At 39.0% G+C, this 12,872-nt stretch overlaps 1 protein-coding gene across 1 annotated transcript in view; it reads right to left on the bottom strand.

Moving 5' to 3' along the window:
• The window catches only part of LOC119798469 (P2Y purinoceptor 14-like), a 29,432-nt gene that overhangs the window by 15,276 nt on the left and 1,284 nt on the right, over window positions 1–12,872 (bottom strand). Inside the window, exon 2 of the mRNA XM_038307958.1 lies at window positions 7–175. Within this exon, the coding sequence (XP_038163886.1) occupies window positions 7–114 (108 nt within the window). The 5' untranslated portion in view covers window positions 115–175. The remainder of the gene's footprint in view (window positions 1–6; window positions 176–12,872) is intronic.

Raw genomic sequence — 12,872 nt, 5'->3', positions numbered from 1 at the left:
ACTTACCAGAAACATCACACTGTAGAGTACTATAAAAAAGGTGTTAGCCAGATTGTTTACGGGTTCACAGGAATTAGTTCTGTTCATTAGTGCAGAATTAGTGCCGTTCATCATTTCTGGCAGGGTGGATGACCAGGTTGGGCTGGTTCCTTCAAAGTGGCTCGAAAAACGAAGTCTGTGAGAAATAAGAGGAATTACTGCAAGGTTATTAACTTGATGCAATCGGCTATCCACAATGACCACACGCTATTTCAAGAGGAAGCATTGCTTCAAAGTTATTGATGTAATGCAATTGACCAGACGTGATACCCACGTATAAATGCTTGTGACACTACTTAAGTAGAGTTTTTGTTATCTTTACATATTATCACTACATTTAAAAGCAAATATCTGTACATTTTACTGCTTACTTTCTCCAAACTGGCTTTTTACTTCTACATTTATACATGTATGATGGTAAACAGCTGCATTTATAGAGGGAAAATCAGCAGTTAAAACATAAACAGTCCATTTGGACCAAAGTTTGTTCAGAGAAACAGACTGATAATGACATTGAGGCTGAAAATCCTTTCAGATTACAGATCAGATTATCTGAATGGTGACCACATCACGGTGTACCCCACCTTTCGCCTTGCGGAGTAAAAAATGCTGAAATGTGTCTGTTCTTAGTCTCACAGGGTCCAAACGAAGGTCATGAGAGATAAGAATGAGTCACACAGCCTCCTTCATTGCATGAAGAGGAGGACTGTTGTTTTGAGGAGATCCATGTGGCCATTGAAAGATATATTAACCCAACAGTGAGCGTAATGAACTCCAGTTGTTTTTCCTCCAAATGTTCAAGTGTGAGAAAGTTCTTTATGCAGGGGGTGGGTTGGTTCCCCTGGGATGAGTGATTGTTGGGAATTTTTTTAAGGTATAAAGTCAGAGCCCTATCTCTCCATCTGAGGATGTTAAATAAATGTGAACCTTTTTTCTTGGAAGAAATGCCTCTGTCTCAGCTTCCTAACTCCACAGCCTATAGACTGCCAGAGATAGACACCAGCGCATCGTGACGGTGGATAGGCACAACCAGAGGATTGGCAGAGGAATCAGATTTTGAGACACAAAACCGTCTCAATACACCCCCTTTATTACATTTTAGATGTACATGTTAATGTAAAACTTTACAACAACTCTATGCTGTGGAGCTCTAGAAATTCAACTGCTTTTGCAGGACTGCTGTTCAGTACAACCTGTATTATCCTGTGTGAAATTTTGAACCGTGTCAGTATATTCTATAATCTCTCTCTGAACAAAGTGATCAACAACGGAAAAGTAAACAGTTTATTTGTAAAGCACAGTTCAGTACAACTACAACTCATAGTGCTTTACATGAATTAAAAATCAAAATAGAGGTAAAAATAAAAGCAGAATAAAAGCAAATCGAGATAAAAAAACATTACAAAAGCAGATAGTAAAACAAATAAACCTGTTGAACCACAACCTGCCCAGGGAGTTTGTTCCAGAGAAGAGGAGCAGAGGAACTAAATGCTGCTTCTCCATGTTTGGTTCTAGTTCTGGGTGTACAGAGTAGACTGCATCTAGAAGACCTGGGTGGTCTGGGAGGCTGATATTCAGTAATTGCAGTTTTAAAAGTCATTTTTTACTATTTGGGGTGAAGGCTTCATTTTCCTTTTGTACTTAAGTTGCCTACATATGTAGAACCTTTCTTTTTTTCTTTTTTACTTAACAAAAGGAGTTTAATAAGTACTTTTACCAGTCATTTTATACACAGGTGTCTGTACTTTTACACTAGGGTGACCAGTATGGGGCGAGATAACATCAATAAAACCAGATGCGTAGGTGTCTACATTTGTAATGTAACTCAGAAATTAGAGAAATTTAAGATTTTTGTTTGCTGCTTGTTTTTATCTCCTATTTACATGTGACATCAGATTTTTTTGTTTTATCTTTGAGATGACAAAATTAGAAAATCACAAACACAACAGTTTCAACTTTCAAACAATGCCAATCTCAAGTTTATAAGAACAAAGAAATGAATATGAATCGTACAATTACGAATTCCTGTTTGTAAGGATCAAATACAAATAATAACATTTAAATTATGTTGTTAGGTTTATTAAATGATGATTATAAAGTTAATGTGTGTGCATATGAAACATTGAAGAAATAAGATGCTATATTCTGTCCTGTGATTCAATCAGGAGGGTCATTCTAGTTTATGACTTGCCTTCAGCCAGAAGGCCTTTACAGGGTCATACACTTTTATGACCTGCCTCTCAGCCAGATGGTCATTCTAGGGTCATAGGACGCAACCCATTGTGTCATGTTTTATTAATAAAATACTCTGCTGTTCTGGTGGGGGGCAGAAAGGTGCTGAAATGTGAGCAGGCAGACTTTCTCCTCCTGCAGGAAGTTGTGTTTGAAAATCCCTTGGTGTGTCAGATTCATTTTTTGTCCTATATGAACTCACAATTTTTTGAAGCTAACATATTTATACTGATTTACATTTACAAATTAATACACCTATGTATACATTTTGATTGACAGTTATCCCATGGATCATACTTTCCTGTTTTGGACTACATGTCGATGCCAGGCTGTTTCTGATTTTAGGGTCTAATCAATTAGAACCTTTTTTTTTTTACATATAAACTATTATTATGGCAGACAATTAGAAAAGTCAGTTATGCTGCCTTTAAAATACAAAAAGCTTATATTAGTTTATTGTATGTTAGGTTTATAAAACATGCGGGGAAATCTGAATATAGAGAGCAATTTACAAACAAGTAAGACATTTTGTTTGTAAATCAGATCACAATCTTGTTTTTCTCTCCTTGGAGTATATGTGGCACCCGAGAGGTGCAATTAAAAAACAACAACAAAAAAATAAATCTAACAAGAAAGTAAATAACTTCAAAATAAAGCAAATCCAAATTAGAAAAATAAAACATGCAGTTAACTTCAAGTAAAGGGGAAAAAAAGGCCACATTACCACATATGCGCCTCATTATAAGAGACAACCTGGATTAAAAAGAGCTGTAAGAAGATGGTCACCAGAAGCTAAAGGAGCCCTGCTAAGTTGCTTTGAGGTTACAGACTGGAAAGCACCGTGTCAGCCACATGAAGATGACATCAATTCAATCACTAAGTGTGTGACTGAATATATAATCTTCTGTGTAGATAACACCATCCCTACCAGAACAGTGAAATGCTTCTTAGCGATTCAGCCAACAGTCATCAGTGACAATAGCGCTGTTGACCTGACAACTCACATCATGAAGGTTCAAGAGAGACTTCATTTGGTTAACCTCAACAAACAAACATGCAGCCATCAGGACCCCCTACAGTTTGCTTTTTGTCATGGAGTTGGTATTGATGATGCCATCCTACACCTGCTTCAAAAAAACCCACTGCTCTTTAGACAAGGCAGACAGGACTGTGAGAATGGTGTCCTTTGATTTCTCCAGTGCATTTAACACAATTCAGCCTGACTTACCATGTGAGAAACTGAAGAAGACTCAGGTGGAAGCATAAACAATCACCGGAATCAAACACTAAATGACAAACAGACAACGGTTTGCTGGACTGAAGGGTCGACTGTTTAATCAAGTAGTCAGCAGCACAGGAGCACCACAGGGGACGATACTCTCATCATTCCTTTTTACTCTGTACGTGTACCAGACAGAGTCCTGTTACCTACAGAAATACTCAGATGACTCATTGGGTGAATCAAAAATGGAAAGGAAGCTGAATACAGAGAGCAATAGAACCGCTTTGTGGCATGGTGTGGAAACGATCATCTGACCCTGAATGTCAACAAAACAAGGGAGATTACTGTAGACTTCAGAAGAAACAGGAAAAAGTTGAATCCTATTAACATCATCAGAGAAGTGGAGGAGTATAAATATTTTCATTTTCACCTGGACAACAAACTCAGCTGGAGACATAACTGTGAAGCTGTCTACAAAAAGTGAAAGAGCAGATTATACTTTCTAAGGAAGCTTAGAAAGCTTCTGCCTTTATAGCAAGATGCTACATAGTGTAACAGTCGTAATTGTGTAGTGTCTCTTTAAGATATTCTGGTATTGCTACGTGGCACTGCTTCTCAGTAAAGAGCGCAGGAGACGTGATGTAGAGAGATACATGCACTCAGACGGATGTGTTAATTTTCTATTTTCTTTGTAATATTACGGGTAGTTTGGACTCTGCATTTTTCATATTTGAGGATATAGCGGCTATTCAACCGGGCTTTGCAATAATGCTGAAGAATGTGTTTATTAAAAGACAGCACTGTGGAATTCCCAGTACCTGTTGTGAGTTTTTGACCGTCCTCACCTTCATTAACCCTAAACGTTACAATGGCTTCATACAGTAATATGACACTGTAAAATCATACAGTACCATTGGAACACATTTTTCTTTTGCCTGGGTCAAGGATGATAGTATAACACCAGTGTGGAGCTTTGACAATACGGAGAGGAGTTAGAGGAGTTAGCGAAATAAAAAAAAAAAAAAAACATCTTATGTTGGGGGGTGGGGGGGAGCTCGAAATGGAACTGGTTTCAAAGTCGAGCGCAACAGCCGCAGTGTGGGAGTATTTCGGATTCAAACCAAATGAACGAGGTGAACCGCTTAACCCATGCGAGCCAGTATGTCGCATTTGTCATAAAACAGTAGCAACTAAGAGCAGAAATACAACCAACCTACACATGCACCTAAAGCACAACCACTCAGCAAAGTTTCTCCAGCTGGGGACAAAAAGTACAAGCGGTGGCCCGCTTGCGTCTACAAGTTTGCGACAGTCCACCATCACTGAAGCAATTTATCGACAGGCAGCATATGAAAAGGACGCCGCAAAGTGGCGCGCGCTCATTGACAGCGTAGTTCATTTAATTGCTAAAAAGATTGCTCCCATTTAATATTGTTGAAAAGGCTGCATTTCGAAAAATGTTGCAGACATTTGATAGACAGGATGAATTCCCCAGAAAACATACATATCACAAACGTGATATTTTGTATATAAGTTTTTATTTCCACTGTTTTTATCTTGTATTTAGTTTTTATTCAAGTGTATTTTTAGTTAACAGAGATTGAGAGGCCATTTGATTTTTATTTCTCGTTTTATTTGTTAACCAGTTCCAGTGTTCTGTTGAAAATAAAGTAGCCTATGTTAAACTTTGGCAGGAAAATGCATGCATTATTATGTCATTTCCATTAAATCAGTGTAAAAAGGTCTTAAAACAATATTATCGTTTATCGCAAAAAATTTTGAGACAATCTTTCAGCAAAATTTGTTTTCGTGACAGGCCTAGCTGCGCTGAGCAAAATTGGTGAAGGGGCGGGGGGGGTTACATATTTCACATCTTATCCTTGTCAGGATACAGCTTGAGATATCAAAAAAACTTGAGACAGACATTTGAGCAGAGGGTCACATCAGATTACACACATTAGTTGTGTGTGTATGATGAATGCTTTCAATATGTCCGTGAACATTGACCACAGGCAATGTCCTTGATGCAATGGAAGTTTATCAACAGATCTGAGCGCTTCCACAGATGTTCGCGGGTAGGGGAGGGGAGAGCAGTTTATGGCAAGCCTTTTTAACACAGATCTCTTAAAATACATTTTTACTACACAAAACCACATTTTAACTATCTAGAATGGTAATTTAAGATATTGGTATTTACATTCTGATTAGAAAGAATAATAATTCAAGATATCTTAAATTACGTTTTGCCTAGTCAAAATTCCTTTCAAGATATCTCAAATCACGACACCAGTTTGTCATTTAAAGCGTCACACACTGATTTAACTTTTCCTCCTTTGGATTAAACTGACAGTTAGGAAATTTTTAGGAACGATCCTCCTGGAAGCCCATTAAAAAGATCATGACACATTTTGACTAGTCAGAATGTCAATTTAAGATATCTTTAATGGAAAAGCTGAATAACTCAAGATATCTTTAATTCATTTAGAGATATCCTAAAAGGAATTTCGAATAGTCAAAATTACAATTCAAGATATCTTTAAATTTGTTTTGTCTTGTCATTATTTGCTTTTAAGATATCAATCTTATCTCCTATCCTAAAATACATTCAAAATATCATGAATTATGGTGGTAGTTGAGATATCTTTAATTAGAATTATGACTAGTCAAAACTAAACTGGAGATATCTTGAAATTACTTTATGACTAGTTGTAATTTATTCGTAGATATCTGAAATGTGTATTTCAGATAGTCAGTAATTCATTCTAGATATCTTAAATTGACGTCTCCATACAAGTTAATGGTAAATCTAACGTCATTTCGACTAGTCAGAATGTAATTAGAGATATACCGAATAGGTATTTTGACTACTCAAAATATAATTAGAGATATCTTAAATCGCTAAAACGTCTAGCCATAAAACAATTTCAGATATCTTTAATGTAAAGGCAGCACGACCGAATTTATGTTAAAATGGCTTGCCATAGTGGTTCTTCTGTGCCCTTTCACGAACTAGCTGTGGGTCTAGATACAGCAGAGGCAATGAGGTGAGGCGGTGAGGAAGTGGGGGCAACAACAGAGGGACATGAGAGCGAAAAAGAGCGGGGATCCAGATGGAAAAAGGGTCCCAGCATTCTCGCACACTTAGCTCTTCTAGCTGGACCATCTTCACGAGTCGTTTTCTACAATGGCGGTCATACAAACGAAACAAGTCAGTAGGTTACCAAACAGGAAATATGCCTAGAGTAGAGCGGATGTAGATTTAACCAATCAGAGACCCCCTGTCTGGGGTCTCTGATTGGTCTCTGATTGGTCTCTGGTGCACCAGAGTATCTGCAGAGGGGGCGGGGGCATATCTGCATTCACAGCGACACATGCAGACGACCTGGTTTCTGAGTATAAACCAGACTTTAGTTTAGCATGTTAATTTGACTCCAGTAAGCAAAGTTTAGCCTAGTTTAGCCTCAACTATTCCTACAAAAACATTTTATCAGCTTTTTCAATTGCATTAGCTAACTTTGTATTTACGTAGCTCAGCATATCTCAGTTTAAGTTGGCCAAGTTTGCTCTACTTTAGTTTGACTCATCTTACCAGACCACATCAACAATAAAAAAATATATTTCTATTTATCATTTATGGTAAGCCTGCCACTAACCCATTTCAGCATGTAAAATTAGGTCATCAGATTTTAGATGGCATTGAAAACCACTGAGAAAAGACTGTGGTAACACAGCTGACAACAATAACCCTTCATTGTCCTGTAAGAGCGAGCACCCGCTTATCTTTTTATCTAACATCTGCAGTCATGTCAGAAAGAAAAAAAAAACAGATATATGAGGGATAGTTTCAAACAAACATAAGGAAAAAGTTCTGCTCAGGTTTTAAAACTGTCAAAAGAAAATGTCTACATGCGAGTCTCTGTGCATGAAAACAGGTTTGGTTAAAGCTTTATGTGGGAAAATGGATACATGTTTGGCAGTTTAATCTTCAGTTTTTGTTCTGGTTTCAAACAATAACTTTTTACATAATTAGTTCTTCAGAACAGCAGATAAAATAATCATTCAGCATATGCGCCATAGTGCTTTAAAAAATATATTATAGCATGTTATAATATCAGACAGAAGGGCCAAATATTTTTACTCAGTTGAAAAACCTTACAGGAAATTCTGCTTTTTTTTTCTTTTTTTCTTTAGACCTATCAAGATTAGCTTAAATGAGAGTTAAGGTTTCCTGAAAGTTGAGTTTTGTCAAAGGAGAGTGAGGTAAAAGAGGCCAAAAAAAGGTTATTTGATTGCAACCAGAGGCTCTGTCATAACTAGAGATGCAGAGATAAAATGTTCTGTCTGAAAATGGCTTGAATGTATAAGCAGCCCGGAACAACAAGTAGACCATTACACTTGACTATATAAAAATAAAGAGGGATTTCTGGTAGGTTTTTGGCTAGCATGAGAACTACCGCCTTTGGTTCTTTTGCTCCACTGACGTCTGTAATGGGTTTTCCCCATCAGTGGGGCTTCTCAACGGATCCGACAAAGAAAATTGTCAATGATAGACTTTAAAACTGATGTTGCTCCACGACTGTCGGATTCTAACCTTGAACCAGGTCCAGCTACCTAACATTGATCAACATCTCCATCACAAGCTGGCAGGATCTTTAGAAAGCCCAACAGAGTTTGGCTTAGGTTTGGTGACTGGATATGAACAAGTTTTTCCACCCTTTCTAGAACTTTACAAAGGTACGTGCCAAAAGTGGATGACTAAAGCAGGGCCTACACTGTGGGATTTTTTCAATCGTTGCATGCAGCTACAGCTCACACTGTACGACGAAACCGCATTGTGAGCAATTCATGTGCACGATTGGTATTCTCACACTGTGCAGCACGAAGCACTGATGCGATCTATCTGCTCACACTACCGTATTTTCACGACCATAAGGCGCACCGTACTAAAAGGCGCACTCTCAGTTATGTGTCCCATTTCTGTATTTAACACACACATAAGGCGCACCGGACTATAGGGCGCGTTTTTTATATACAGGTACATGTCCTCTACTACCTTTAAATAGCTCTACTGCGTATTTAAAAATACAGCGGGGGCAAAACTGAGTATGACTGTGCTTTATTCATGTATTTATTACAAAGTATTAATCAAACCTGGGTGCTGGCCGTGAGACAGACACATCGCAGATGACACAGCGCTGTGATTACTCCTAAATTAACTTAAAATCCTGAAACCTGCCGACGGAATATGTTCGCTTTTATTGCCGGTATCCTGGTGCCTGCAGTTAAAATTATTTAGATGAAAAACACCTGCCAGCCGCCGCGGTGAGGCTGCTGTTGAAGGGATTTACTGTCGGTGCAACGCTGGTATGTGGGGGTCTGAGCGCCTCCGACAGAAATAGATAATCTGGATGAACTGACTGCAATTATTAAGTTTTCAGGTGGACTTTCACACTTAAAAAACATATTAAAACTACTTTATTCCCACTGATCACAGCAAATATAGCTGCAAGATTTAGATTATTTAGATGAAAAAACACCTGCCAGCCGCCGCGGTGAAGAGGAGGAGACGCGCCCAGAGGCGGCTGTTGAATTAAGTTTTCAGGTAGAAAAATAGAGCGGGAGCAAAACTGAGTATGATTGTGCTTTATTCATGTATTTATTACAAAGTATTAATCGAACCCATCAAAGTCATCATCCTCTGTTTCTGAATTAAACAGCTGCGCTAAATCAGACATGCCAATTTCCCCTTCTTCGCTGTGAGAGCATCTACAATCCATCCGCAAACGGTGGTGTAACTTGCCCGGCGCTGCCTTCCACTTATCCTGAAACTGTGGTCTCCGTCTGTCATCCATCGCTCCCACGCTGCTCGCAGCCTTACTTTGAACGGCCGCTTAACACCGATGTCGAGCGGTTGAAGTTCCTTTGTCAGACCCCCCGGGATAACGGCGAGCACAGCGTTCATTTGATTCACCTTTTTTTCACATCGGCTGTGAGATGGGCACGCAGCAATGGTGATGCGTGGAAAAAAGCACCTGGTCTCCTCACATACACCTGCCTGCATCATCTCCTCATCCATCCAGCCTTTTTCATTTGCGTTAATATCATATGTCATCAGAGCGCTGTGTCTGTCTCGCTGTCAGCTCCCAGATCAGCTTCTCTGATTGGTTGATGCGGCGCGTCCAGCAGCAAAACTTCCATTTTTCCATCTTGAGCAGCAGCAGCGCGACGTGCTGCACCTGCGGCTCAAAACGCGCTGCGGGACCTTTTGCTGTACCTATACGCGCGTCAACCATTGACTTTGCATGTAAACACGCTGCTTCTGCTGCACCTGCTGGGTCCGGTTCACACCGATGTCGAGCGGTTGAACAGCGAGCACAACCTTAATTTGTTTCATCATGTTTTTCACATCAGCTGTGAGATGGGCACGCATGGAGTCACATATTAACAGCGATGGTGATGAGTGGAAAAAAAAACACCTGGTCTCCTTACATTCAGCCACTCTTTCATCATCTCCTCAATGAGGTGGTCTCAAAAGTCGCAGTTACAACACACATAGGGCGCACCGCACCATAGGGCGCACCGCACATTTTGAGGGAAAAAAAAGACGTTTAAGTGCGCCTTATAGTCGTGAAGGCGATGACATTATCGGATCTGTTGCTTTGAGACATCAGATTTGCGGTCGCATTTTACTGCGTACAGAGTAGCTACATGGTTGGAGGAGAGACACACATTTTGTCGCTTATTTTTGCTTTGGCACCACAGCGCCACTTACAGGCCCTGCATACATTTTGCAGCGTTTTCATGCATTCGTGTGGATGCTCACATTTATTTTACGTCTCCGTCTTTACGGCAAACGTTTTGGAAAATATCAGCGTTTCGTGTTCGTTTTGACTTCGTGTGGACGGGGCCTAAGAAAATATTTTTTCTAGAAAGAAGGACGGCTTAATGAATGCTTGGTTGGTTCAAAACCTCTTGAATATAATGATGTGAAAACAGAAGTATTGTTGTTTGAGCTAAGTGGGTCCTGTGAGTTAACAATGTGATTTGAGACCATTAAGATATATATATATATTTTTTTAACAGCACTAGTGACTGGTCTTCCTGACAGTAGATTGACAGGAAAGGGGGTATGAAAGAGGGGGAGAGACATGCATCAAAGGACCACAGGTCAGACTCGAACCGGGTCGGGCGCATCGAGGACTGAGGCCTCCAAACATGGGTTGTGCGTGCTAACAACTGCGCCACCGAAGCACGCCCATGACAGTAATATAGGTTTAAAGTTAAATGGGGATTTTTCCTGTCCAATTCAATTTTCAATTCAATTTCAATTCAATTCAGTTTATTTCTATAGTGCCAATTCAAAACACAAGTCACCTCAAGGCACTTTACAGTTCACCTGATCGTACAGTCAAATTGTCCAGGCGACTGAAACCATAACCCATGCATTTATTACATCCATCTTAGATTTTTGTTATGTACTCCATGTTGGTGTCTTTGCCGACTCGTCTGCAGAGGGTTTATAAGACTGTAGCTCAGCCACTCTAAAAACAGAGCACATCACCTCTGTGCCTGATTCTCATGCATTTTGAAGTTACTTTTAAATTTCAGAGGTTTGTCTTTAAGTGTTTAAAGCGTTTCTGTTTCTGTCCCCTTCAACCGAGGTCAGAGGAAGGTCAGAGGGAGCAGAGCTTTCTCTTCTCATTAGATAAACTGCTTTATTGACTAATTACTAAATTGTGCTTTAAAACTACTTTTCTGATTATCCTTTCAACATGAGAAAGACTTTGAGTATATTTGTTATTGTAACTGGTTTTATTTAGTTTAACTTTTTATTGTTTTTATGCCTTCATGCCTTCTATGTTTATTGTTAAAGTTAACGTTGTTTTGGTATGGAGCCTAGGCGGAAGTTCAACTGAAGAAACTCATTCCTTTCCTTCATCCACCTGCGACACAGCCAATCAGCTTTGAACCACGCCTCCATGAAAGCCAATTGGCATCCAACGTTCATCTTAAAAGGCCTCCAATCCACTCTAGTCTAGTCCTGTGCGCAGGCGGCGGATGCGCTGTGACTTCATTCAGATGACGCCCCTGTCTCAGCTCAACCGGTCCGGCAGAAGACCACCATGTGGAGCATGTTCTGCCCCAACGGGGAGTTTTTCCTTTCCACTGTCGCTTAATGCTTGCTCATCATGGACAGGTTCTCTCAACCTGTGTTAAACTGGACTTCCAAGTTCCTTGGGGAAGCTCTAATATCAGCTCACGCAGTCCACCGGATCTCTCCATAAAGCTCAGCATACCGTCTCTCTAGCCAGCAGTCTACAGACTGACCAAATTCATCTATCTCCACTCCACCTCCAGTTTCAGGCCTGGGGGGGGAAACAGCCCTATTCTTTGCTCCTGTTCATGCATATCTATCAAAATTAAGTTTATGTTTCCTGCCGAGGACTGAGCGCCAAAGACAAAGTTATTGAATCAATGAATTTCTCCTAATTGTCTTTTCTCTTCGTGTGAGTTTTTCAGATTGAAACCATGATTGGTACATTTTACAGAAGAGTAAATATTGTTTTGTCACTGTTTAAAATTCAATATCAGTGTTCCTGCTTTAGGTTTGTGGCATTAGAGGGATTATTTCTATTTTTTTAAATACCTAATAATTTTTTCTTATAATCCAAAGTTCATATTTTCTAATATTAACAGCCTTTACACAATTTCTGAAGTCCCAGGATGTGTTTGAAGGCAACGCCTCAAACAACTTACTTCCCAAAATGAAAAAAAAAAAGAAGTAGCCAACATTTCATAGGGATATTTTCAAATGCTGAAGGTTTCATGTTTAGTTCCAACAAAAACACTGCAGAGCAATGACCCAAACTTCATTTTCTCTACCAGAAGCAAACATTTAAATGTTTTAAACTCATTCAAAAAGCTTAAATATCAATTCCACCGAATGCTGAAGCTGAAAACTTCTGAATTTGGAGGAAGTGAAAAAGATCCTAAAAATTCCTCTCTGTTGTTTCTTTTGCTTAGTAGGAATTCAGAAATAATCCCCAATTGACCCAAAACAGGAAAGGTTTCATCTGGTTTAATGTCAGACAGGATATAAATAATAGATAATGCATCATATTAAGCTTTTTAAATGAATATAGAGTGAAGTTTGTTCCATTATTGTTGCAAGTAAACATGTTTTGTAAATTATAAAATAATGTCGAAAAATGAAAATATTTAACAAAAAAGCTTTTTGGAGTAACTTTGCCTTTTTTCAGATTAAATTTTTCAAGTTTTTTTTTACAGTTTTTAACTTTTGAAATTGTATTTTTTTCAGATTGATTTTAATGAATTGCATTCTTTTCAAATTGCATTAACTTCAATTCAAACCCAAGAC

The sequence above is a fragment of the Cyprinodon tularosa genome, unplaced genomic scaffold (genome assembly GCF_016077235.1).
Source record: "Cyprinodon tularosa strain WSP-4 unplaced genomic scaffold, ASM1607723v1 ctg625, whole genome shotgun sequence".
Taxonomy (NCBI): Eukaryota; Metazoa; Chordata; class Actinopteri; order Cyprinodontiformes; family Cyprinodontidae; genus Cyprinodon; species Cyprinodon tularosa.
The sequence above is the reverse complement of the archived record's forward strand: the minus strand, read 5'-3'. Positions and strand labels throughout refer to the sequence as shown.